Here is a 25213-nt window from a genome sequence, read left to right as displayed (position 1 = left end):
GGACAAAGAGAGAAAGAGAGAATCAGAGGGAGGGGAATACCAGAAAGTGAGATGGAGAAATGATGGAGTGCTGTTGTAGCTACAGGCAATACCTGAATCCTTAGTTTTGCTTCCTCTGACTGGTCCTGTCTCTCACTCGAGCCTGCTTTTGTCTCCATATCAGTGCCTGCTTATATCTACTTTGTAGTGTAACGCAAACTCTGTAAGGGAGTGGATTACTTAACACCTCTATCATGTGTCAGGTGTTTGTTTTGTACCAATTTAGCAAGTAACTCGTGCAATTACTGCCTTTTTATGGACAGTTATTTTTACAGTTTATCAAAGCTGTTGTCATCAATAGGATAAATACAAGGTGGTCTGACTCTAAAAGTCCTCATCAAAGCAACCTGTTAACCAGGATACAGACACGGCAAAATATTTTAATCCTGCTGATTTAAGGACAATCTGGGATGTATGACAGTTTTGCTGAATATCTCGGTGGTGGCCATATGACATGCAACCTCACAGTTCTAACAAACTGAAAAACACACTCAGATTGAACTAATTAATTTGAGTGAAGCTGGCTGCTAGCTGGTGCTACAGCGTAGTGCTGCACGATTTTGGGAAATTGTGTGATTGTGTAAATGCATTCCTCCAAAGTGGAAAGAAAAAAGCAGTCTCACACTTCTATAAACTTAAGGTATTTCTGTGAAAACAAAGTTTGTATAGTGCTTTAAAAAAGAAGAAGCAGTTTCTGCAAAATGCTAACAGAAACAGTGTAAGCCTGTAAACTCAAAGGCATTCTTTCAAACCACAAAGGCAGTCGCACTTTGAAGGTGTAACCAAACAGACTCCAACAATCAGAGGAGAGGTTGTAACATTTGCAGACACACGTGCAAATTTATTTAAATTCTGTGCGGTTTTATCATTGCATTCTCACTTCAGAATTGGGATTGCATTTAGATTAAGCATGCAGCACTATCACAGTGTTATGACTTTATGGTGATTAAATCCAGGGCTTCAGAGGTCAGAAGTTTGCATGCAGATGTGGATGCAAGGTACAAAAATAATTGTATTTGTCCATTGAGATAACGGCAGACTTTTGCAATATGTTCATTAGATATGCTTAAAATTCTATGACACTGAAATTTCAATTATTTTACAAAGCTATAATCTATATCCACCTTGTCATTCAAACATTGACACTTCGGGCTCCAACGAACAAGATGAGGATGGTAGGCCAAATTCGAGGCATCCACTGGTAGTCTCTGAACCTGTGAGTGTCAGTGAGTTGTTGAGATAACTTTAAACACATTTTAATGAGAATCCAGAAATCTAGAAGATTTGGTGCCTTAACCTAACCAAACTGTGACCATCAAACATATTTACACATACTTCATATTTTTATTTTGATAATGAGGCTCCAAAATGAATAGATATAATGTTAATTTGTTGCTGCTGACGATGTCTAAATGTGTTGCTATGAGGATAGTGGTGGGGAAAAAACACTGATTAAGAACCGATTAGTCTTCAGATAGCGCCCAGTGCTACCTAGGGATTGTTCAGGAAACTAAACAAGTGCATGGATAAAAGGAGTCAACATCACCTGCTGGTAGAAAACACGATGTAAACTGTCATCATGGCCCCAACCCCCTGCTTAAGACGTTTTTTGAATGTAAAATATCCCAATCCCACACCATTTCTATGTCTACACTACAGTTTTTCTCCCATCTCCCTCTGATCTGTGATTGCATGGAAAATTTAAAATATGCACAGTTTCTACTCCTCTCTTCCTGTCCAGTTTGAATTTTCAGAAGCCTTTTATCTTTAAACAATCTCTCTCCGAGGACAGTTCAACGTGATTTTTAGAAATTGGCAGTAGCCTGCTGTTGGCAACAACGAGCAATGCCAGTCTGCAGAGAAATGACATCATTCCCTTTAGAAGCTGTATTGCAATCCCTCTGAGCACCCTTTCTCTTTTTCTTCATGGCATTTAATATAATCATGTGCATTTGTTGAGTTATCCTGTGTTCTGGAGCTGTAGTTTGGTAGAAATGGCTTTGATGCTGTAATGGGCTGTGCACTTGCTTTGCGTTGTCTGTTCCAGCCTTTTTGTCTTGTCCCCATATGTTTTGCTCCTTCACACTTCCCCATCATTACTTGTTCAATCACATGCAATTTTCTAGGGAAAATGTTTTGTAAGCAATTTTTTTATTGAATAACCCTGTGTGGTAATTCTTCTTTATGTGCAGCTTCACCCACTGTTTCAGAAACAAGGATTCATAAAACCCTTTAAAACGTGAGCCTCACAAAATAGAAACTGAAAAATGTGCGATACATTTAATATTTGGAAAATAAAGTAAAGACCAACAATATAGGGCATTAAAGTGATGATGTTTATTAGTTTAATTGGTTTTATTAGCTGTAGAAGAGGTCAGGTTTTCTTCTCCTGTTGCTCCTCTGTAGCTTCAACTCTTCTTGCTTTCTGGAGTCGAGTTGGTCTTGACACGAATGTTGTGACTTTTGCTTGCTCTCTCTCTCTATCTCTCTCTCTCTCTCTCTCTCTCTCTCTCTCTCTCTCTCTCTCTCTCTCTATCACACACACTACAACACAAGACTTGGGCGAGAAGAGCCTTCTGTGTGTGTGTGTGTGTGTGTGTGTGTGTGTGTGTGTGTATGTTTGAGGAGAGCAAAGAGATAGCTGAGTCGAGCTGCCAGCAGAGTGCGTTGTCTGTAATATCTCTCTGTGTAAGCAGGGACAGTTATGTAACAACAAGACAAAATGCATCCTAGGTCCATATGAGTCACATGAACAGCTTCAAATACACACATGCTCCTGTACACACTTCATATACAAACAGTAAGTGATTGGGCATAGTCTGAACTGAATGCATTGATCCTCTAGATTTAGATGATGTGCCAAATTACATCTTGTAACTGTCAAGTCACAGTGAAAGAGAATATGTTTGACTTTGGTCAATTTAATTTATGTAAATAAGTATAAGTATAATGGCCACACTAAATAATGAATTAGACCAAGGGCATTTTAATAGAGACTGCCCTTATTAATGACTCTTATTGATACAATGATGTCTGTAAAAATTACATAGAAATGATCAGGAGGCTTGGTTTGTCAGGTGTGGCTAACAATAGCAGAGCTAGCACCACCAGCCTTCAGTCCTCCTTGCAGTTGAATGTCCACATGCCTGTGCTGGTTATACATTGCACCGGTTCAGTGGTCATTTTAAATCGTTACTTAAAAACTTCTTTACGTTGGCTTTTAATACCTGTTGAGCGAGACATCCCAACATTTCATTTTGCTATTATTTATTGTGGCACCTCTGTTGTGTTATCTGTTGTGTTTTAATATATATTCTTTTTAACTAATATTTACTTTTATTGATATTGTGTTATAATTTTGTACGGCACTTTGGTCAACAGTGGTTGTTTGAAAATGTGATATATAAATAAACTTTGTCTTGACTTGACTTTGAATAATATGTTAGTTTAACCAGATACAGCAACATACAACTTTATCTCAATTTTCTAGATCAAAATACTGCGAAACCATGCTACACTGCAAGATGCCATCTGTCTGCTGGGATGGTTTACATCAGGGTAGTTGAGCATTATAGCATTAAGGCGGTAGCCATTAACCGGAGCTACTAACCTTGGCTGGTGGCGAGTAGCTTAGCTGCAGCAAAACCTGCCTATGAGCTGAAATACCACTCTCATGACAGCATCACACATTGTTTAGATTAGATGTGGTTAAATAAAGCAGAGAGAGGGGGTGCTGGTTTGGCCTAGTGGTTAAGCCTTCCATGTATAGAGGTTATAGTCCTTGAGGTGGGTGGTCAGGGTTTGATTCCCACTTGCAGCCCTTTACCACATGTCATTCCCCACCCTCTCCCCAGTTTCCTATTCTCTGTCCTGTCCTCTCAATAGGCAGAAAAGCAAAAAATGGAAACTTTAAAATAAAACACAGAGAATAAACAATCTTTTTTATTTATTAAAAAGCAACTTCTCTGTCAGCACCTTCCTTAAAACAGTATTTTTTTACATTAGTGAAGCCCTGTAAGGCACAGCACGAGTCCACAGCAAGGGCTCTTTAAACAAAACAACAAAAATCTTTAGTGTGATGGGGCTGTTACTCAGTGTGAGCTCATGGGAGTTGTTTTTCATTGTTGATAAAAAAAAACAGCTGACCAAAATCTATACAACATGACGTTTTGCCCCATCATCTTCTTGGAACCTTTGATTCATATGTTTGTAAGTGCTTGTGTGACAGAATACACAGCATACATACTTTTAAAATCCACCACAAATGAGCAATACTGACTATATTAACCAATTTTCTAGTTCTGATCTTTTATGTCGTTTCCTGAAAGTGATGGTGACCAGATTACGAATTACAGTGTTGCAAACATTATTTAAAAAAGAAAATTCAACCGCAGCACTCACAATAAAAAAAAAAAAGTCTAGTACAACAGTTGCCATTGAAAATGAATTACATGCATACTTGTTGTCCTTTTTTTTTCAATCGTATGGTTCACTTCATGTATTTCATTTTGTGTAAACCTTTTTCATGTATTATAATATTATCAGAGTTGTAATCATGATTTGCTATAAAAGTGTTTCCCTCCTTTAGTAGAGTAGTTTTTGCCCAGTGTGTGTGTGTGTGTGTGTGTGTGTGTGTGTGTGTGTGTGTGTTTTGGGGTGGGGGGGTCAGTTATTGATTGGAACATTTGAGCCCTGTGGTCATGTTCTGGAAAGGAGCAATGAACACGCACCGACACATATTCACTCACAGGGTGGCGTGGGTGGTCACTTGACTGCCACACACACACACAGACACACACACACACACTTTGCCTGGGGCTTTATAAACAACCGGTCTTGGAGGTTGTGACTTGCACATCAGTCTCCGCTCTCTCTTTCTCTCTCCACTGTCTCTCTTTTTTTCTCTCTCTCTGAAAGAACACAGCCTCTCTCTCCCTTCATTTATTTCTCTCCCTGTCCATCTACCTGCTGCTTTGTTTTTTTCTCCCTGCTCTCTGTAGGCCTGCTCCACACATTGTCCTCTCACTGACGTGCTCTCTGTCTCTCCATCTCTCTCTCTCTCTCTCTCTCTCTCTCTCTCTCTCTCCTCTCTCTCTCTCTCTCTCTCTCTCTCTCTCTCTCTCTCCCTCCCTCTCTCTGTCTTTCTGTCCTGTAGTATTACATCCAGCAGCTCTGTGTGGTAGAGACCAGTTGAAGTTGGCTTCCTGCCTGTTGAGATGTGCCAATAGGAAACACTGTGAACAGGGGTTCATGCTGATGAAATTGATCTGCTCAGGTAAGGAACAAGACATTTTCCTTCTTCCTTTTAATGCTTTTATTAGACTCATGTTGCAGTTTAATTTGCTTTTCTTTCATAGTATTATATTATAATTTAATGAGAAGTTTTGACCTGAGATTCTTGTAAGTACAAAGCATATTGTAAAGTAATATGATATTAAAGAGGAATATGAGAAGAAACCTAACCTTTTAAACTTGTAACAGATGTACCTGGTTAGTCGTCTCTCGTTTCTTTTATTTGTTTTGAAAAAAGTTCTGTCATACAAGGATATCCCTGAAGGCCATTTGGTAAGGTCCAGAAGTCTGAGTCCTTGTTGAAGCAGTCTGAGTTCAACTCTTTCCTGGGGCTGTCATTCATCTCATTCTGATTATTAAAACTTTTATTATTCTACTACAGCAAAAAACTTTAAAAAAATTACTAAATTAATCTAAATTAAACTTCTTAACTGTATTCCTTTACAAAGTTTGTTTAATTTTTCTTTTGAATAACTTTCAATTAAAGCAGGAACAGTTTGAGTGCAAAAGCAGGATAAAACATTTTAATACATACAGTAACTCAGGTTATTGCGAGCAGTATATTGGACCGTCATGTATTAATTTAAAAAGTGAAATCAGGGTATTTTTTTTAATTCTCATGTATTATTATTGCCAATCAGCCTAGATTATTTTAGACATTTTTGACTCCAAAAATACTTTAAAAACGAAGAGACAATTATGAAAACCAGATGAAATTGGCGTCTGACAGCATGTGTACAACTATATTTGTCCTTGAATCAGTCAACTTTAGATTTCTCTGTTATTGTAAGTCATGCTTTTCTTTTGTCAGGAGAACAAATAAAAATAGTTCAAGGTAAATCTTAAATATAACTCATCATCATTAATATTCATTTTGAAATAATTAAAAATGAACTGAAGCTATTTGCTGCATGTTCCTACAGCATATTGAGATCTGCTGTTGTTGTTGTTGTGGGTATCCTCTGTTTATTCTTAGCTGGACTACAGGTCGAGCTTTTAAACTCCTGAGAACAAGGTAGACATATTTATGGAAGCCTGCCATCTCAATAAAAGATGAATCGCTGTCTTATGCAACAGCTGCTGACCACACTGGAGGCGGGAAGACACGGGATGTGGGAGGAACAGATGGACAGATAGATGGACAGATGCAGGACTTTTATAGATATGTGTTTTCCTGTCGCAGTTGCCCTCCAAGAAAAAAAAACTGTCAATCCTACGTCTGTCCCCTTTCTCACTGGCATGCATCCCTCAGGCGTCCTCCCTATCTGACTCTCTGTCCTTTTGACACCCTCTTTATATCTGTTTCTCTTTCTCTCCATCTCTCCCTTTTATATATCCCTTATTCTCTCCTCCCCTCTCTGATCTATTATTCACAGCCCTCTCTGACTGTCTCTACCCCCCCCCCCCCCCACCCGACACCTGAAATCCCTTCGTCCGCTCCAGGGCGTTTAGACCTCCACCAGCAGTGCGTCCCTCTCAGGAAAAGAAGTAGAATGATGAATAAATGAACAGAGTGAAGAGATAAAAAGCTTTGGGATGGGCAGCTCTATAGATATGTCAAGGTATTTCTGCATGCAGTCTATTGTAGAAGTTGACATTTTACACAGTCTAGTGTAGTGCTTTAGAAAAACTGGTTTCAATCATGTAAGGTAAAGTTAGGACAAGGTGTTAGAACAGTGTGAAAAAAGTATTTTTACCATAAACACGCACAAGACTTGGAATGTTCTGAAGCGACTAACTTCCCAGTCATCTAAACAGAAATTAATATTCGGACTAAATGATTAGTCTACAGGTTAAAAAACAGAAAGCTGTCATGAAGTACATTTTATTTAACACAGCTAAACACAGGATCACAGAATCTGCAGAAAAAACACCAAACCATGTCACATTTGTTCGCACATTGCGACTAACATAAGCAGAGCTAGCACCACCAGTCAGTCTGATCCTCCAAGTAAGGTGAAGTCCACATCCCTGTACGGGTTACACATTGCTCCTGTCGAGTGGTTATATGCCAGTTTAACCAGACACAGACTACATATACATGGATCTCCATCATCTGTCATCTGTGCTTGTTTACATCTAGGTATTACGGCATTATAGCATTACGGTTGAAGCCATGACTGGAGCTACTGCCCCTGCTAGTGATGGGCAGTTGTGTTATAACCTATTACCAGCATTTCAGACCTACTATAATTCAAATACCAATGATTTGTTTTACCAACTTACTCTGTTGCCTACTGGTGACTTTTGTGTTGAAGTGTTGCTTTCTCATATTGTTGATTTTATTTTACTCAAAAAATTAGTATTCCTTCAAAATTAATTTAAAAGCACATATAAATCTTAAGTTTTGTTAACTTCAGAAATAAAAAAAATCTAAACTATTTGCACCTTGCACCTTGAGTGTATTTTACTTTGACATGAGGGTGATTATTTAAAATGCTTGATCTCAAAGTGGCAATGTTAGTCTTTTTTTTTTCTGTTGTTCAATTGCATTTAATTTGTAATGGCATCGCAAAAATTCTAAAGCATATTTAACCCTCCTGTTATGTTCGTTTCTCTGGAACAGCAAGAATGTTCCTGGGTCAATTTGACCCGGGGCATATTCAATTATCCAAAAGTGTCAGAACAGAAAAAAATCCCAGGAAACATTTTTTTTAATCTAATGTTTATGTCCATTACTAATCATTTAAATCAAGATTTAGTCCATTGGTGTTCTTTAATTCTCACAGATCTTGGTTAAATGGTAAATACAACAGTTTTACATGGAATAGATTTTATTTTAAATTTTGAATTTTTTTTTTTTTTTATGAAGTGATGTTGATAAATTAACATGCCACCTTTTTTATGCTGCATTTAGCTGGTTTGGAAGGCATATATTGCCTAAAATAGATTTTTAAAAGGGTCAGTTTGACCCGCAACATAACAGGAGGGTTAAGTATTAAATGATACCTGTAGTAGTTCACTTTGATTTTAACAAATTTTGATAGCAAGAGGACAATTAGCTCATAAAGGATCGGTACATTCTGATTGGTTAAACTGAACTTTGAAAAACTCCCAAAGCCTGCCAATAGATTTGAGGGCAGGAAAAGAAAAGCGGGACTCTGAGCATTTAAGATGTTTCCCTCATGTTTTATTTGTTAATCCAGAAATGGAGCCTCACCTAAGTTTTCATTTATTTAACCGTTTTTCAGAAAGGTTAGTGCCATTGAGATCAGAGAGCTGTCCCTCACTGGCCAAGAGTGTCACCAACACAAAGAACAGACTCATACAGTAGAAAGTGGTTAACACACTAATACTTCTGGTACCCTCCATAGGCTCAGTTTGTCTTTAAACACACAGGTATTTAAAGACTGAACAGATGTGGCTGTAACCACTGTATGTGTAATGTAGTTTATGCTGTTGAGATGTATAGCACTTAAACCAGAAATACCCCAGTCATCCTGCTCGTGATCCACCAGCAGAAGAATATGATCCCAACAACCCCCTGAGGCAAGGTTCTGTGATAACATATCTGTCAATTTTACCCATATTTACATGTGTGTTAAATACTCTATCCTGACCCACCTTTGGGTGTTTTTGCAGAGCTTAAAGGTAGCTGACGTGCACCACATGGCAGCTGTTGGCACCCAAGGGTGTACTGCTGCAGTGCCCCAGAGAAGGGCATTCAGTGTCCAACTGCTACGTAAACATCCACATCTGTTTTTATGTTTGGAAAAGAGAGAAAGTCACTCAGTAAATGTGTTTACAGAGAAGTTATCTGACTTAAAAGTTACCTGTTCTTTCTTTATTTGCAAATAAGATAAGATAAGAGATAAGATAAGATGTTACTTTATTGATCTCCCTGGAGGGAAATTCAGTTGTTGCAGCAACCCAGATATAAGTACAATCAAGAAAAAGTTCCAGTTAGTAAATAAAATAAGTAAAACTAAAATAGATAAATAAAGACAGAATACAATTTAGATATATACAATGTTACAAATGGAATTTAGATAAATACAATGTTACAAATTGTTTAAATAGTGCCAATTACAGGCAGTATTAAAAATGTTTCAGTTGTGACAGGTTGACATGGTGTGATTATGGTTGGTAATGACAGATTAAGCAATATAATAAATAAATAATGGGTATATAATATGACCTTAAGTTGTAGCAAACAATAACAATGTAATATAACATATTATAATATAGCAAGAATGTTTATAACAAGGAGGCTATTGGATAAATTGCTTCAATAATGGCGCCCTATAACCATGACAGGCCTTGACTTTGACCAAGGAAGATATAACAGTGCAATGAAAAGCTGCAAATTATTGATGCAAATGAGATTTCTGGTGCAAATCATGTACACAATTAGTCTTAACTGAAAGGGCCTGTGTGTATTTGTGTGCTCTCATACCGCTTCCAAAGATAAAGGCTAAACACAATCTACATATTAGAGCACAAGCATGTTGCGTGCATCAGATGAGTGCAGATCTGAAATGGAATCTCCTTCTGTTCCCCCTCGCTGCACACATCATCTATCCATCTATCAGCGCTGGGCCGCGACGCCTCGCCTTCCCACCACCGAGCCATCAATCATCGCATTCCCATGCTTTATGGAAATGGGGGGAAAAACTTCATTTAACGGCATTTTAGCTTCTATCTTGTGCACCTATCTTTCTCTTTGTCCGACCATCCATCTGTCCATCCGTCCTTCTGTGAATGCACAGGTCCAATCTAGCCACAGTGTAAGGTCATTTATTTAAATCTATTTAAATGGATATGAGGCGTATGCATCTGCAGGGAGATTTCACAGCCCAGCAGGTCTGCAAATACCAAAGCTGTTCCATCTCACTGACCCCCATCAGAGCCTACAGACAATTAATACACACCACAGGTGGGCTATGAAAAGAGAGAGGAGAATCTATCTATCTATCTATCTATCTATCTATCTATCTATCTATCTATCTATCTATCTATCTATCTATCTATCTATCTATCTATCTATCTATCTATCTATCTATCTATCTATCTATCTATCTATCACAAAATTCTGAAAAGCAAGGGAAAGAGTTCCTGAGGCGTGGCTGAAATAAAAGAAAGGGAGGATGAAATGCAACAATGAAAGCAGTGGACAGGAGCAGGCACAGTATAGGAAGTGAAAAGGGTGTCTGAGGGGAAAACAGCCTCGCTCTCCAGGGGAAGTAAGGGAGAGGAGAGGAGTGGAGAGAAGAAATTGAGGGAGGTGGCTTGGAACGTTTGGGAGAATAAGGAAAGGGGGAGATATGGAGTGGAGGAGGGGAAAAGAGGAAGGAGAAGTGAAGGGTAAATGTCTTTGCTAATGTCTTTGGTGCCAATATTGACTGAGGCTGGCTTCCTTTGACTTGAGTCCACTCTCTGCATCCTCCTCTTCAGTTCATTAGGTTTGTCATTTGGAAATGGACGTATTGGCTCAGCTGTTCAATGTCACCATGGATGGATGGATAGATGGATGGATGGAGGTTTAGAGTATCAAACGTAAGAGGACCATGCCGCTTAGGCCTATTAACTACAAAACAGTATCTAAAGCTTACATCCAGGGCTTGACGATTAGACAAGCTTACTTTAGTTACACTTAAAGAGAATATAAAGTTGTAGAGAAGAAAACGTTTCATGAATGAGGTGAGATGATAAGTGACTCTTTTCACACTTTCTGCTTTTATTTAGTTTTATTTTTGTCCATAAAATTCACATGATTGTTTTGTAGGGCAGTTAAAAGAACACTCTTGATTTTATAAGTGCTTGCCAGGAGTCTATTTTTTGAGTTATGAGGTGTACTGCCAACAAGCATTTTAACCAAATTGTTTGTAGTATCAATATAATAAAAAAGATTATATTTAATGTATATGGCATTAAAGGGGGGGCTGTTTAAAAGGTTACGCCGACTCAAGTGTCAGTTCAGCCCCAGAGTGACCTATTCTAGAAATATCATCTTTATTTTCAATTCATTAACCAGGTCTCTGTTACTTTAATATTTAACCATAACCATACTAAGCCACTTACAACCAGACGCTCAAGAAAGCAAGATTAATTTGTGATTAATTATTTAATTTATCATGCAAAGACAGGGAACTGAAAACATACCCATTTCTCAAACCTACCCCGAGTCACCAAGAAATCCTGTCATTATAACAGACATGGACAAAAAAGTATTTGAACACAAGGGAGAGCAGTAAATGCTTATTTTTCACAACATCTGTGCTGATATAGCTCAGTGTGCCCCACAGAGTAATGCTTTGCCCGTGGTGGTCCTTATTTTTGTTTCCAACTTACAGTTTTTCTCAGTCGCTTTGGTATATTTCTCAGATCAGAATTGAAATTCTCGAAACTACTTGTTCAATCTTCACATCATTGCGTCACTTGTGCACATCAAAAAAGCAGTTTCTCATTTCTTTGAACAAGTTGCATATGCTTTGGTACATCCATGGGATGTCCACATTGTCAGTTGCTTATGTCATGTTGATCAAAATGTATGATAATGGGTCTCTGTTGAATAGTCTCACCCTCCACAACATTTAGGCATTAGTTCATCGCATAAGTCTTCACATGAAAAATGGTTGAACATGTTGTCAGAATATGTCAGTCATATTTCTGTACATTTCCATTCGACTTCTTTTCTAAATCTGTCCTGAATTGGTAAATTTCTCCCAGGTGATGAAGGGAAATGTGTGAAGCATTAGACCAACCAGTTTTCTTTAAAGATAGCTCAAAGGTGCATCTCATGAACCATCAACTGGCAAGTATATATATAGCCGGAGCACAACACAATGTTACAATGTCACAATGTCATCAAAACTTTAGCCATAGTTTACATTAGAACGTCCCTCCAGAGTACACTGTTATATTGACAACATGACTAAGCAATTTGACTGTCTTATCCGTACACACTGACACAAGGACTTGTCATTCTGATGGCACTGACATGTTCATTGAACTAAGGATTTTGAGCAAGATACTGGCTTTTGCAGGTAATCCATGGTGTTTTGCTATTTGTACCAATTGTTTTGAGAAATGTACTTACTGTATTGCAAATGTCGAGGATGATTTGAGAAATGTACCAAAGCGACTGAGAAAAACTGTAAAGTGTGTTCACAGACTCCTTAAATTTGCCCACCTTACTTCTTTTCAGACCTTTCATCTACACATGTATGCGGGCACACACACACAATGGTGTGTCCTGCCACACCTTCCATTTCTCTGTGTATATGCATCTAATCTTTTGACATAATTAATCAGCATTACAGCCAAATAACACAACTATTATTTGGAAATGTTCTGTTCAATATTATGTTAACACAACAGGTGGTCTGTGTGTGGATGGGAATTGTTAATGATATAGGGTTGTGCACAGATCCAAGACAAAGACAGTGCAAAATTAAATTGATAGCAACCATCTGAAGGTTAATACAAGACGTTGCACTTCAATCATTGCATTAACGGGAAGGATGTGTTGTGAGACCACTTTCTGTCCGTCACTCTTTGATCACCTGCAGCAGAGCATGTGGCAGCTGCCATACACTACATACTCAAGGGTACAGGGCAAGGAAGAGATCATCATTTATCAGCGGGCAAAACAGATAGGAAAATAAAAATTAAAAAATGGTCAGCATTTATTTGAGCAGCCATGAATATACTTGGGCAGCCTGCCAAAGCATTTACAGTAAAGTGCCAAAGGTGTTCTCTGGATAAAGGTCGCAACAAGGACAAACAGGAGAGAAGAATTCCAAAATCTTTGCACCAGCAACTTGCATCTAATATTGACATTCTTGTGTCGTGTTGAGGTTAGCTGGAGAGGTGACATGTCCTCTCAGGTGGAGACTCTCTGCACAGCAGCTCTCAAGCAGCTTGATGGTCTTATGTAAGGGGCAAAGAGCTTTAACATGTCCCAAGCCATTTACATCCAATTAACCTGCCTGCAAAGGTGTGCCCCCTAGCACACTGATGGATGGAAGAGGAAGAGTATACAAATAACAGCTTCAATATTTAATGATCCCTTCAGTGTCTGTATTGGAAATGGATGAAAGGACAGAAGTGATCAAGGAATTTAGATAGATGCACTAATTTAGATTAAACAATGAATATTTGAATGCTGAATTACAGTTTGCCTTTCACATGTTATGTAACAATGCAGTACAATGTGTGTTTTTGTGCATGTGTACTTGTGTCTGTCGCTGAGAAGGCCACTCTGAGGTATGTGTGCTGGAGCTGTTTCAACATGATTACACATGGCCTCTTCCTTGCCTCTTCACCTCTATTTCATCATCATTATCCCCTATGCAGCACTCCTGAGAGAGAGAGAGAGAGAGAGAGAGAGAGAGAGAGAGAGAGAGAGAGAGAGAGAGAGAGAGAGAGAGAGAGAGAGAGAGAGAGAGAGAGAGAGAGTAAAGAAAGAAAGAGAAAGAAGGAGAGTAAATAAGATAGAAAGAGGGTTGAGCAAAAGGGCAGGAGTCACACAGGGAATCACACATAGAAAGGCAAAGACAGAGAGACTCAGACGGAGTGTGAGGCGACGCAGCTGAGGGAGAGAAAGAGATCACAGTCTTATAATTCAAAGAAAGAGATCCCTCCGCATTGGGCTACAGTGATATAACATTGGGTCTATTTTGGCTTTTATTCATCTGACTGTTGCCTCAGAGCCACCGGCACCTCCTGGATAGGTTGTAATCCTCCTTCAGTGATCTGACAGACGAACAGATTTCGGGCAGGTTGTCTAATCTGTTGGCAGTAGCAGAGACATTTTCAAAGAAATAGTCTGAGACGCTGTGTGTGGGGGGGGGATACTGCTGATGTTTTTGTCTCTGCATAGTTTGACAGAACAAGATTCCTACATATAATCCATGATATGCAGTATGATTTTCTGAAGGAAAGATAATAATTCAACGCATTTAATGTCTTTAAAATGTGTATCTAGAGTCAGTGCAAGTTGAATCTTTTCCATAACATGATGACTTTTGGATGTCTGGTAGATGAGACCTTCACTAAGCATTGGTATTATGGCATCCAGGCTTCTCCTAAGATGCCCTGTTGGATGCGTAGCTGCCTGTCAAACTCTTAGTGAACATCTCGGCCTCAGGCTGGAGTGATAATGTCGTTGGTGAGATTATTGTGTAACAGGAAAGGTTGTCTGTTTCATCATTTTTCTCCTTTTTCCATAAGTAAGTCCAGATGAGTTTGTCAGGAAGAAGAAGGGGTCTGTTTCATTTTGTGCATCAATCATCATAGTGACTTAGTTATATCACAATATTGCCCCAAGACTCAAACTACAATAGATTGCTTAAGTTCTACATGCAGGATTGAATTTTTTTTTTAATGAAAACGTCAATTGTCTGACTTCTTAACATTTAAACCATGTATGGCTGCTTGTTAGCGTACTGTATAGACTCAGCTCCTTGTGTTAAAGCTCCTGTGAGCAGGGTGTGTGTCCAGAGGGGTGGATAGAAGTGACACAACCTCCAGTCATGCAAAATGAAGCCAGTGTGAAAGTGCAGAAAACTGCAGTTCTTTGAGTGTCCACTTAAGGATTCCAAAAAGCCACAGAGGCTCCATTAAAACCTATTTTGAAATGCTAATTTTTAGAAACAAAAATATTTACTGTCTGGCACAAAGAATATTTTGGTCTGTATGGCTGTAGGGGGGTGAATTTTCTAAGACTTATCCTTTTTGATAGTTTTTAAAGCAAAGAGTTATGCAAACAATTGCATAATTAGGGGTGTGGCAAGTTGACAGACAGGTGTGGATGTTTGCTAGGAAGCAAGAGGCCTGAATCAGTTCCACCTTTTTGCCTGTGGATAGATTGATCGCAATATAAATGAGTCAGACTTCTCAATAAGGAATCCACCATCAATTTGTCTTCATAACGCTGCTGCAGAAACAACTCATTTTGGACAAGCGCCTCTTTCGGAGTCCTTCAAGAATTAAACATATTTATATATTGTCACTCTGTTAAAGTAGTTATGGTCAGAGGAGATAGAAAATGTACATATTTTTTGTGTGTGTATGCACACACCTCATGCCACCCCTGCATATATCAGTGCTCAGACTGGGCCACCCCAGCCTAAAAAGTCTGTATATGTCCCTGTCTGCCTTAATTTGTGTTGATATCGATGCCCCCGGTGGACCAAGCCGTACTATTTTCTGATTTTGTCCTTATTATAGTGTTTCATGATAAAACATCTCACCCTACTCTTCTAACAGTCATATGTATCACTCACCACGAATCTTAGCTGCTGAAAATGTTAACAAAGGCTGTTTCTGTGAGGTACTGTGTATCACCTTGTCTGACACTTACCTGTCAGCAGCAGTTACTGGCATTAAAAATAACCATATAGAAATAATCTATCTTGTCACTGATGTCTTCTTTAATTGTGTAGGTCAGGCAGTGGCATCAGTACTAATTATAATCTGTTTCATATCAAGCTAAAAACTCCAAACGTACTAGCTTTAAAGTCTTTCCACTCTCGCTGCTTATGTGGGTCTTTTTAGCTGGTGTTTGTTCCAGTTGTACATCAATATGGAAAGAAGCTAAGCAGAAAGTAGTCTGTGTGTCTGTCTTTTATTTTTGTGATTTGTTTTTAGATTTTTTGAGCAAGAAAACAAGAAAAAGAGAGATATGGGAGTGTGACCTCCTCTGCCAAATGTGTCTAATGACATAGAAATCTGTCAATCAGGAATCATGTCCAGAAAAAACAGAACACCTGTGAAATGACTAACCGAAAATAATATTTTTTTTATCATTTTCTTGAAGTCTACTTCTTTGAAGGAGTTTTTTGGTTTTATTGCGAACCATAAATCCCATATAACATTACAACTTAGTTAGGAAAAAGAAGTTTTCTAAATCACGCTGACCTGAAAAGGACAGAAAAATGGGGTGAGACCAAAATTGGTCACTTTGTCCTCAAAAGCATCCAAGAAATGAAAAGTAATCACAGCTTATTTTCCACAATATTTCCAGATGGTTAAAATTGTCCAGTGTGAACATAAATGGGAATGATAGCCCCTTTCGCAATACTGTAGTGTGTGTAGGTGTTTGTGTGTGTGTGTGTGTGCAGTATGTGTGTGTTTATCAGAGGATATATCATAGATGGTATTGCCAAGATCTTGAAGGCCCAATCATTGTTGGATTTAAAGACCTCTCTGTCCATTTAACTTGAATCTTTGAGGCTCATTCACCAATCAGAATTGAGTTTTTTATGAGCATTGGCCAATCAGAACTTTATATGAAGTGTTTATTGATCAATCAGAGCTGGTTTTACAGAGATCACAGACCAATCACAGGAGGATATACTGGAGCCGTGATTGCTAGGATTTATACTCTGTTGGTTCAGAGATTCTACAGCCACACTGAGTTTATTTGATCTATATTTGCATCTTTAAAAATAGAAATTCACATTTTTAGGCATCATTTATTTATGCAGGTTTTTCTGTAACTCTGCATGGACATAATTAGACCACAGGACACCCACTAAACCTCTCAGGCCTCCAGTGCACCTGTTCAATAAAACATTACTGTTCCCTCTTCCTGTCAAACCCACACATCCAGCAACTGCAAAGAGATTTCTCTATGAACTTACTATCTAAGAAGTTTTTCTCAGTGAAGGCTTTCACCTAGGGACATAACCTGCCTCTGAAGTCAGATTTTCTCTAATATATAATGCCATTTTTAAACATGAGACTAAAGCTTGAGTGAATGTGATCATAGATTACATTACGTAAGGGATAATGTATGGTTAGCAGGTCGTTATGGGAAAAAGAATCCCGACAGGGTGAGACGAGACGCCAACACGAAGCAGAGGGGTCTTGACCACCCTGAAGGTTATTAACTTAAAATACAAACATATTGTCAAAAACATTGATCAAAATATTATTTTATTGATTTAAAATGATTTATGTTTACAGTTTTTTAAAGATAATCCCAGTGATTCCACGTCAGTTAGTGTTCCATGGTGATGGATTCTCAAGGGGTTGTCAAGAGGTTTTGACCAATCAAAATCAAGCTTCTTACACAACCGGAAGATCAGTAAGAAAGTCGGGTAATACATATCTATAAAAAGCAAGATTCCCTTCTCCTAGGTATAGAATAACAATGCAAGTTACCCTGGCATTAACAATAACAACTCCAGAGTGGTCTCACTCATATGTCACAACCTCTGCATAGCTAATTAACATGGTTTTGTAACCTATACTGAACGTACATTGTGCCTATCACCCTTTATCATAACTGTTAACTTAAGCTGCTTACTAATACACATCTCACCAATGGTTACAAAGAGATTTAGATTGATTGATGTTAAACCTCTGATCAAACGTCTGATCGGAATAACGACAGGAGTCTTTATTCCTGGCTTAGGATCTGATTACTTGAACCTACGATTCAAAACGCTGCCAGCCTTAATTGATAAACTGTATAGCATCTTTGCAATAAGCGTTTTACATGCCAAAGAATGGGTTTGCTGATGTCAAAATAGAAAATCAAAATGAGTTTCTAGCAGCCAGTTTGCCACAACAAGACTTCTCACTTTCATTTATCCCTCTCTCTCTCTCTCTCTCTCTCTCTCTCTCTCTCTCTCTCTCTCTCTCTCTCTCTCTCTCTCTCTCTCTCTCCGTTAGTACCAGCTGTTCTCTCTTGTACCTGCTGACAAAGCAGTTCTTAAATTTTGAGATAAACTGAAAAAAAAAATTGAATAACACACAAATTCAACACTGCCCTAAAATCCTATTCTCTAGCTGTAATTCATGAGCGGTGATGTCATCAGATAAGGTCTGATTGATGTGTCAGCTGAGATAAATGGTCTAAAATAAGGAACTAAAACAACAGCAACGTATGGAAAGAGCTGAACGAGTGAGAAGAGGGGATGATAAAATGAGGAGAAAGCATGAATGTGGGCCAGCAGGGTGTGATAATCTGTCTCTCTGCCATCTATCCCACATGGGAGAAAGAGAGCGAGAGAGAGAGATTAAGGGGATGTATGATGTATTCTGACCCATATTCATGCACACACTGATGTTTTGTGACCCACAAACTGCCTCATCTAAATACATATCCTTATTTGATACTGATATGTGTGAGTGAGGGTGAATGAATGCACTGAACGGCACGACCACTGCAGAATGGTAATGTTAGCTTAACCTACATTCCCCATGAAGGCTGGTGAGCTTTGAGGCTTTGCTGTCGGAGGAATCTGGCAGCTCAGTGCCCAGCACTGAACCCCATTTATATTTTTGAAACATCTCTCACACATATTTCAAAGACACCCACAATGTGTGCCATTGAAACAAGGTTACATTCAGGGTCACTTTAGAGTTCAGATTTGTTGTTTCATGTCCTTTTGTGTCTCCGATCACTTCATGGTCACTATCCTTGTAGTTCTGGTCATTTAACCTCTTTCTGGTCATGTTTTTTTAATATTTTTGTTGTAAATTGAAATCACCATGTGTCAGCTTTTGTCCCTCATTAAGCCGGTCTTTGTAGTCATGCTAATCCCCTTTGCCTTTTGTATACCTCTTGTTTGTTAAAGTTGTCTATTTGTGATTGTTAAAGATATGATTCTTACCAAACTTTTAGTCATCTTTGTGTCACTATATCACCATTTATAATATATCTGTCATCTTCAGTTTCTGTGAGGTCATTATTTGTCATTGTTATTAGGGATGACTGATTATGAATTTTTTGCCGATATCCGATATGCCGATATTTTACAACTCATTTAGCCAATTACCGATACCGATATTTTTTTCCACACACCTAATTGCAGAGATCATCAATTCTCTTCTGTATTGGAATTAGCGTACAGTATTATGGTGATACTCTTATCACATTTGTTATGTAATATCAATTTCTTGTGCAAAATAAGAAAAATACTTAAAACTGCATATTTACTTATGACAATTGCTTTCAAACAAAATTCATACAAAAAGATACATGCTTTGATGATCTCCCTGAGACAATCACAACAATACCCACAACCAGGGCAAATTTGGCCAATTTAACATTTGACATAGTAAGTAAACCTAACCTCTGTTCACAGGGAACATGTGAAAAGTGAAACTGTACAGCAATTAAACCCAAATTAAATAAAATGGTTTACTCTCAGACAGTAAATGTCCCTAAATTAGTCAGCTACGTGTACCTTGCAGATTGCTGCTTAAATTCAAATTTAACTTAAAACATGAGCCCAACATGTGTGCAGCAGACCATTATTTTATCGGTTAATTATATCGGTGGATATCCAATAGTTCATTTTAAAGCCAATATCGACTGATACCAATAATGTGCCGATAATATCGTGCATCCCTACTTGTTATTTTTCTTCTTATTTTTTAATCTACATCTATTTGGTGATCACTGCATGTCTCTGGTATACATTCACATTTTTCTGTGTGTTGTTTGTCTCTTGGAGATCATTTGCCTCTCTTTGTGGTCATTTAAATGTAAATTAACCCTTGACTGTATTATTATTTCTCAGGAAAATCATATTTCTCATTAATTCCTTTGCTACTTTCTTACTTTATGTATCTTTTGACATTATTTAACGGACTATCCATCAAGATTATCTAGAATTGGTTAAATAGGCTGATCCAGAAGCCTGATCAGCAGTTCATTATACAAGTAAGCCTAATACTAGCAGTAGAAAGGGTGTTAAGTAAAATCAATCAGCAGCAAAATACCTGTTTGATCATGTCTGCAATCTGTTTGGCAGAAACTGAAAAGACAGTCAGCTCTTGCAATTGTAAGAGTGGCAGGCACTGGCCATATTTAGCATTGTTTACATGTAACTTTCATCTATCGACATCATAAATCACTTTTAATTTCACTCTTCTGTATGCTCATTTTGTCAGGAGTCAGCAAATTGTGTGGCTCATCTCGCTCTCTCCATTGTCACTCAGATCTTACCACAGCACCTGTCAATCATTCTGATGAGCTGTCAGCCTCGAAGCAGCATCACCCCTCAGGTTGAAGAAACCAGTGTGCGTGAGGCTTCTGCAGGCCTCGCTGAAACAAACAGTGAGCACATCTGCATTAAGGAGAATGTCTTGTGAATCACTCGCAGCTTTACCTTGCTGAAGGCATTCCTTCTGTTTCTTTATGCTTTGTGTGAGATCATGTCGCTGTGAGTGACCAGTGATGTGGCTGGCATCATCTGTATGTATGTACACTCAGCTCACTGCTGGCACGCACACAGTATATACACAGGAGAATGTAACTGAATACAAACAGTCATTTTACTTTAACCAAGTACTGTCTTCATGCACTGATTTTAAAATCATGTAATAGAACGCATCTTTACTTGAGCCTATTTAAAGGCAGAACTTACAGAGTAACCTTTATAGCTCAGCCATTCTTTTCTGAATACATAACATTGCATATGAAAAGTAGTGACTTTAAAATGTTTAAATTGTTGAACAAGGAAAGATTTTTGTCCCTACAGTAATATTTTTCACAACTCATCCATTTCAAATACACAAAGGCTAAGAGTTGTGCATAGTTAGGCATGGTTAGAGCATGGCTAATTTGACTAACAGGCTGTAGTTGTCTGTAGCTAGATGGCATAACAATGGCCTCAATTCCACCTCTCGGCCTGTTTCTAGCTTGGCTGGAAGTCGGTTGGAGTCTGCATTTCCAATATCTTTGAGGTTCATAACCATAGACATATAAAGAGTAGACGCCGCATTGGCTGCTGGGGGGCAAGAATACGGCCGCCATCTTGGTCCGGTCATCCTACCCATGATCCTACCTGTAAATGTAAACTGAAGCAGCAGAGAATTCAAGATGCCAGAGCACTGTTCAGCAAAATACCTATCATACATCACATATATCACATATCAGAATATTCTATTACTTTTAAGCCCACAATGAATATTAAAATACGCCGAACCCTGTGTCCTGTATCATACCTACATGTATTTGCAGAAAAAAAACCCTGCATGAAAATCAGTCTAGTATTCAGCGAGATATGATTGATTAAATGCGCTGACACTGAATTGCGCCTGCCAAACAGATTACACTGAGTGGAGCGGGTGACCGGACCAAGATGGCGGCCCCACGGCTCGTCAGTGCCAATAGGTAGCAGCAGTCGATGGGGCGTCTACTCTTATATGTCTATGTTCATAACACCTCTAAGTAACCAATGAGTGACATCACTGAGACTACGTCAACAATTTCCATAGACTGTGGTTGTAATGAGCTCAATGTGATAATGTTAAAAGGACTAGCAACAGAGTGAGAGTAGCTGAACTTACATCAATGCAGTCAGTCCTTATAACTTGGTGCAAGTGATAGCAGGAATCATCAAACTTGACAGAAAATAGACAGAAAAAATATTTTTTGTCAACTTATAATTTATGCTTTGATGTGGATGAATTCCTGACAGAGGTTTTGAATATGATGGTTATGTACTTTGCCTTAAGGCAGACCTGTTTAAATAAAAGTTAAACATTTTCGTGAACTGCTCTTGAACCGTGACCTGACTTGAAACATGACCTGTCACATGACTTTAAAGCAGAGAAGCAAACATCAGCCCCATTGACCCGAGAGGTTTTGTGTTCCCCAATGATAAGTTCAGGGTCTCCTCTCCTCCTCCTCTACCTGCCAGTAATAAAACCTAATGCTTTAATAGTCAGTGTACCCCCTCTCCTCCAAAAACAAAACAGTCTGTTCGATACGACAACAGGAAGGATCAGAGGGAGGAAAGGAAGAGGAACAGTAAGACAGCATAAAGAGACAGAGGGGAGGAGTGACAGGAGGATGTGCATGTCAGAGAAGATGTTCTCTTTGAGGCCCCTGTTGTCCTTTGAACGCGCTGTACGGAGCTTTTCCAGCACACTGCACAAGTAAGAAGATAATATCTGTCACTTAATGTCACAGCCACAACTACATCCTCACCAAATATAGACTGAGTGTTTTACCGGAAAACCTTCTTAAGCTTTATTGACTTAGACTCCAGAGAGCCCCTGAATAGTTGTGTCTTTTAAGGTAAAAGGAGAATTTGCTGGTAGAAAAAACATTTTGAGGTCATGGTTATACTTTATTTAGTTTTTAAATCAATGTTCATAACCAAGCTTTGATGTTAAATCTAAATCGTTCTTAATGTTGTTTGTAATAAAACTTATGTTGTGTGTGTTAAGATCATTTGTGAGAAGGAATAGTAAAGCCAGCCTCTGTCTCGTAAGTAGACTTTTTAAAATATAAACATTTCAAAGGCTTGTGTAATTTCCAACAACTTCTCACCTAAACAAAACCCTTTTTTTTCAATGGCAGTGTGAAAATATCAAGTACACATTGCTTTGGGACAATAGCTTCAGCTCAGGTCAAGTGGAGTCTGAGGGGTCAGAAGGAGACCAGAAAACTGTGTGAGGACTTTGAGGAACTATACAGTCATGACTCGAGAGACAGTCCAGCAGTGTCTTTACAAATAAACTGACTGCAGATAATCTCAAGTAAACCAAACAATTGACAGAAGTTGGAGATGTTTACATGCCACCTGTGACGGAGTGGCACCATCATTGACTGCGGGCAGCGCAGGCAGGAACAAACACACACACACACACACACACACACACACACACGCACGCACGCACGCACGCACGCACGCACGCACGCACGCACGCACGCACGCACGCACGCACGCACGCACGCACACACACACACACACACACACACACACACACACACACACAACTTTCCCTCTCCGCCAGTCTCAGCCTGGTGGGACAGTTCAGGGTGTTTTTTTTACCCTTTTCTGTCCATTGTGGATCTGTGGTGGAAGGAGGAGGAGGGAGGCAGAGGACTCAAGAGGTCACAAGATGCTGTGGAACAAGGCACCAAAATAAATACATAAAGAAATAAGGAAGTAGAGAAATAAAGAGGTAAAGAAATAAAGAGGTAAATAGATAAAGAGAAAGTAAAGTAAAAGAAAGGAAATAAAGGAAAAAGAAAGAATAAGGCAAATAAAATATATTAAGTAGTGAAATATAAAGAGTAAAAGAGTGTGTTTGTGTGTGTTTTTAAATATGTGTGTGTTTCATGTATTAAGTGTACTCTGTTTATGTGTGTGTGCATGATGTAGGGTATAAGCCCAGGCAGCAGTGGACGGGCAGAGGTTCCTGGGTTATGGAGGGTTCAGTGGGTGAAGGTATTTTTGATGGTGAATGATGAAGGACAGGGGGGGTTTGACTGGGGTGTGTGCTTCCATGATGGTTGTCTGGAGGGCAGGGTTGTTGGTGTCGTTGTTTGATGGTCTGGATGCCTGATATGGAGTGGATGTAGTGGTTGCTGATAAAGGGAGGGAGTTTGTGGCCCAGTTTTAGTGCTTTGTTTTGTATTAGCTGTAAACAATGAAGTTGGTGGTCGGAGAGGGTGATCCAGGCTGGGACGGTGTATTTGAATAGTGGACGGATGTATGCAAGGTAAACTTAGGCTTTCCGTAGAGGGCTTTGAGGTGGTTCAGACGGGTGTGTGCTTTGTGCTCTAGGTTATTGATGTGTTTGGTCCACGTCATGTTGCTTTGGAAGGTGATGCCGAGAAATGTTGCTTGCTTGCTGATGTTTATTGTCTGGTTGTGAAGTGTGAGGTTGATGGTGTTGAACTGCAGGTGTTGGTTTCGGGTGAAGATGACGCATTGGGTTTTGACAGGGTTGAGGGTGATTCTCCAGAGGTTTGTCCAGTCTTCTTTTTCAGTGATGCATTGCTGTAGTTTGGAGGCAACAAGCTAGGGGAATTTGGATGTGGACCAGTAACAGAGATCATCGGCGAACTGTGAAACTTTGACTATGTTGGATGGGGGGTAGTAAATATCGGAGATGTGGAAAAGGAAGAGCTGATTATTTGGTGAATTTTGGAGATGCTGATGTCATGTTTTTCCAGTTCCTGTTTTATTTGGTCTTCTGTGTTGTCGGTGTGGATGCCTTTGATAACCAGGTATTTTGTTAGGGTGTCAGGTGGGCTTGTGGATCCAGGATTGCGGGCTAGTCTGCAGGTGAATTTTGCTCCATTGAATGCTTCTTCAGGCCAGGGTGAGAGTGTTTAGTGAGGGGATGTCTATGGGGAAGATGAGTATTTTGCCATTTGGGGTGTGGATTAGTTCCTGGAGTTGGGCTTAGTCTTTGGGTCCTGTTCATTCAGAAGGATCTGTTCCATGGTGGTGAGGGTGGTCTGCATCTGTGTGAAAGCACTGTTGAGAGGGGTTGATTGGGTGTATTTATTGAGTTCGGAAAACAGGTGGGGTCAGTTGGTTAAAAAGTTGGTTAAAGATGCTCTTCTTTATGACGAGGCTGTCTATGTTTTCCGTGGTGAAGGGGATTAGCAGAGGGACTAGGGGCTCAGCTGAGATGGATTGTTTTGGATGATGAGCAGTCGGTGTGTGTTTGTCAGATGTGACGTGTTTCGATGGTTTTGGAGGTGGCAGTGTTTTTTCTTTCATGGCTGGAGGTGGTTTTGGAAGACTTGTTGGCTTCCTCCTAACTGATGTATCTTGAGGTGAAAAAGCATTGACCCAGATTTGTTGTCTATCTTGTTCAGAGATTGGAGGTTTGGATGTTGCCATGGTTGTGTAGCTGGATTGTGTGTGCGAGTGAAGGTGAGGTGGATTGATTGATACTCGGCTGTGCTTTGACAGAGTGCTACTGCTGCCTGTGTGTGTGTGTGTGTGTGTGTGTGTGTGTGTGTGTGTGTGTGTGTGTGTGTGTGTGTGTGTGTGTGTGTGTGTGTGTGTGTGTGTGTGTGTGTGTGTGTGTGTGTGTGTACGTACAGGTGCAGCTCAAAAAATTAGAATATCATGAAAAAGTTCAAGATTTTTGTCATCCATTTCAGAAAGTGAAACTCATATTGATTCATTACACATAGTGGCATATTTCAAGCCTTTATTTCTTT

At 39.2% G+C, this 25213-nt stretch overlaps 1 protein-coding gene across 1 annotated transcript in view; it reads left to right on the top strand.

The window, feature by feature from the left end:
* The window catches only part of bean1 (brain expressed, associated with NEDD4, 1), a 62246-nt gene that overhangs the window by 2842 nt on the left and 34191 nt on the right, over window positions 1-25213 (top strand). Inside the window, exon 2 of the mRNA XM_034682252.1 lies at window positions 5195-5314. Coding sequence (XP_034538143.1) covers window positions 5290-5314 — 25 coding nt within the window. The 5' untranslated portion in view covers window positions 5195-5289. The remainder of the gene's footprint in view (window positions 1-5194; window positions 5315-25213) is intronic.

Source organism: Notolabrus celidotus, chromosome 4 (assembly GCF_009762535.1).
Source record: "Notolabrus celidotus isolate fNotCel1 chromosome 4, fNotCel1.pri, whole genome shotgun sequence".
Lineage (NCBI taxonomy): Eukaryota > Metazoa > Chordata > Actinopteri > Labriformes > Labridae > Notolabrus > Notolabrus celidotus.
The sequence above is the reverse complement of the archived record's forward strand: the minus strand, read 5'-3'. Positions and strand labels throughout refer to the sequence as shown.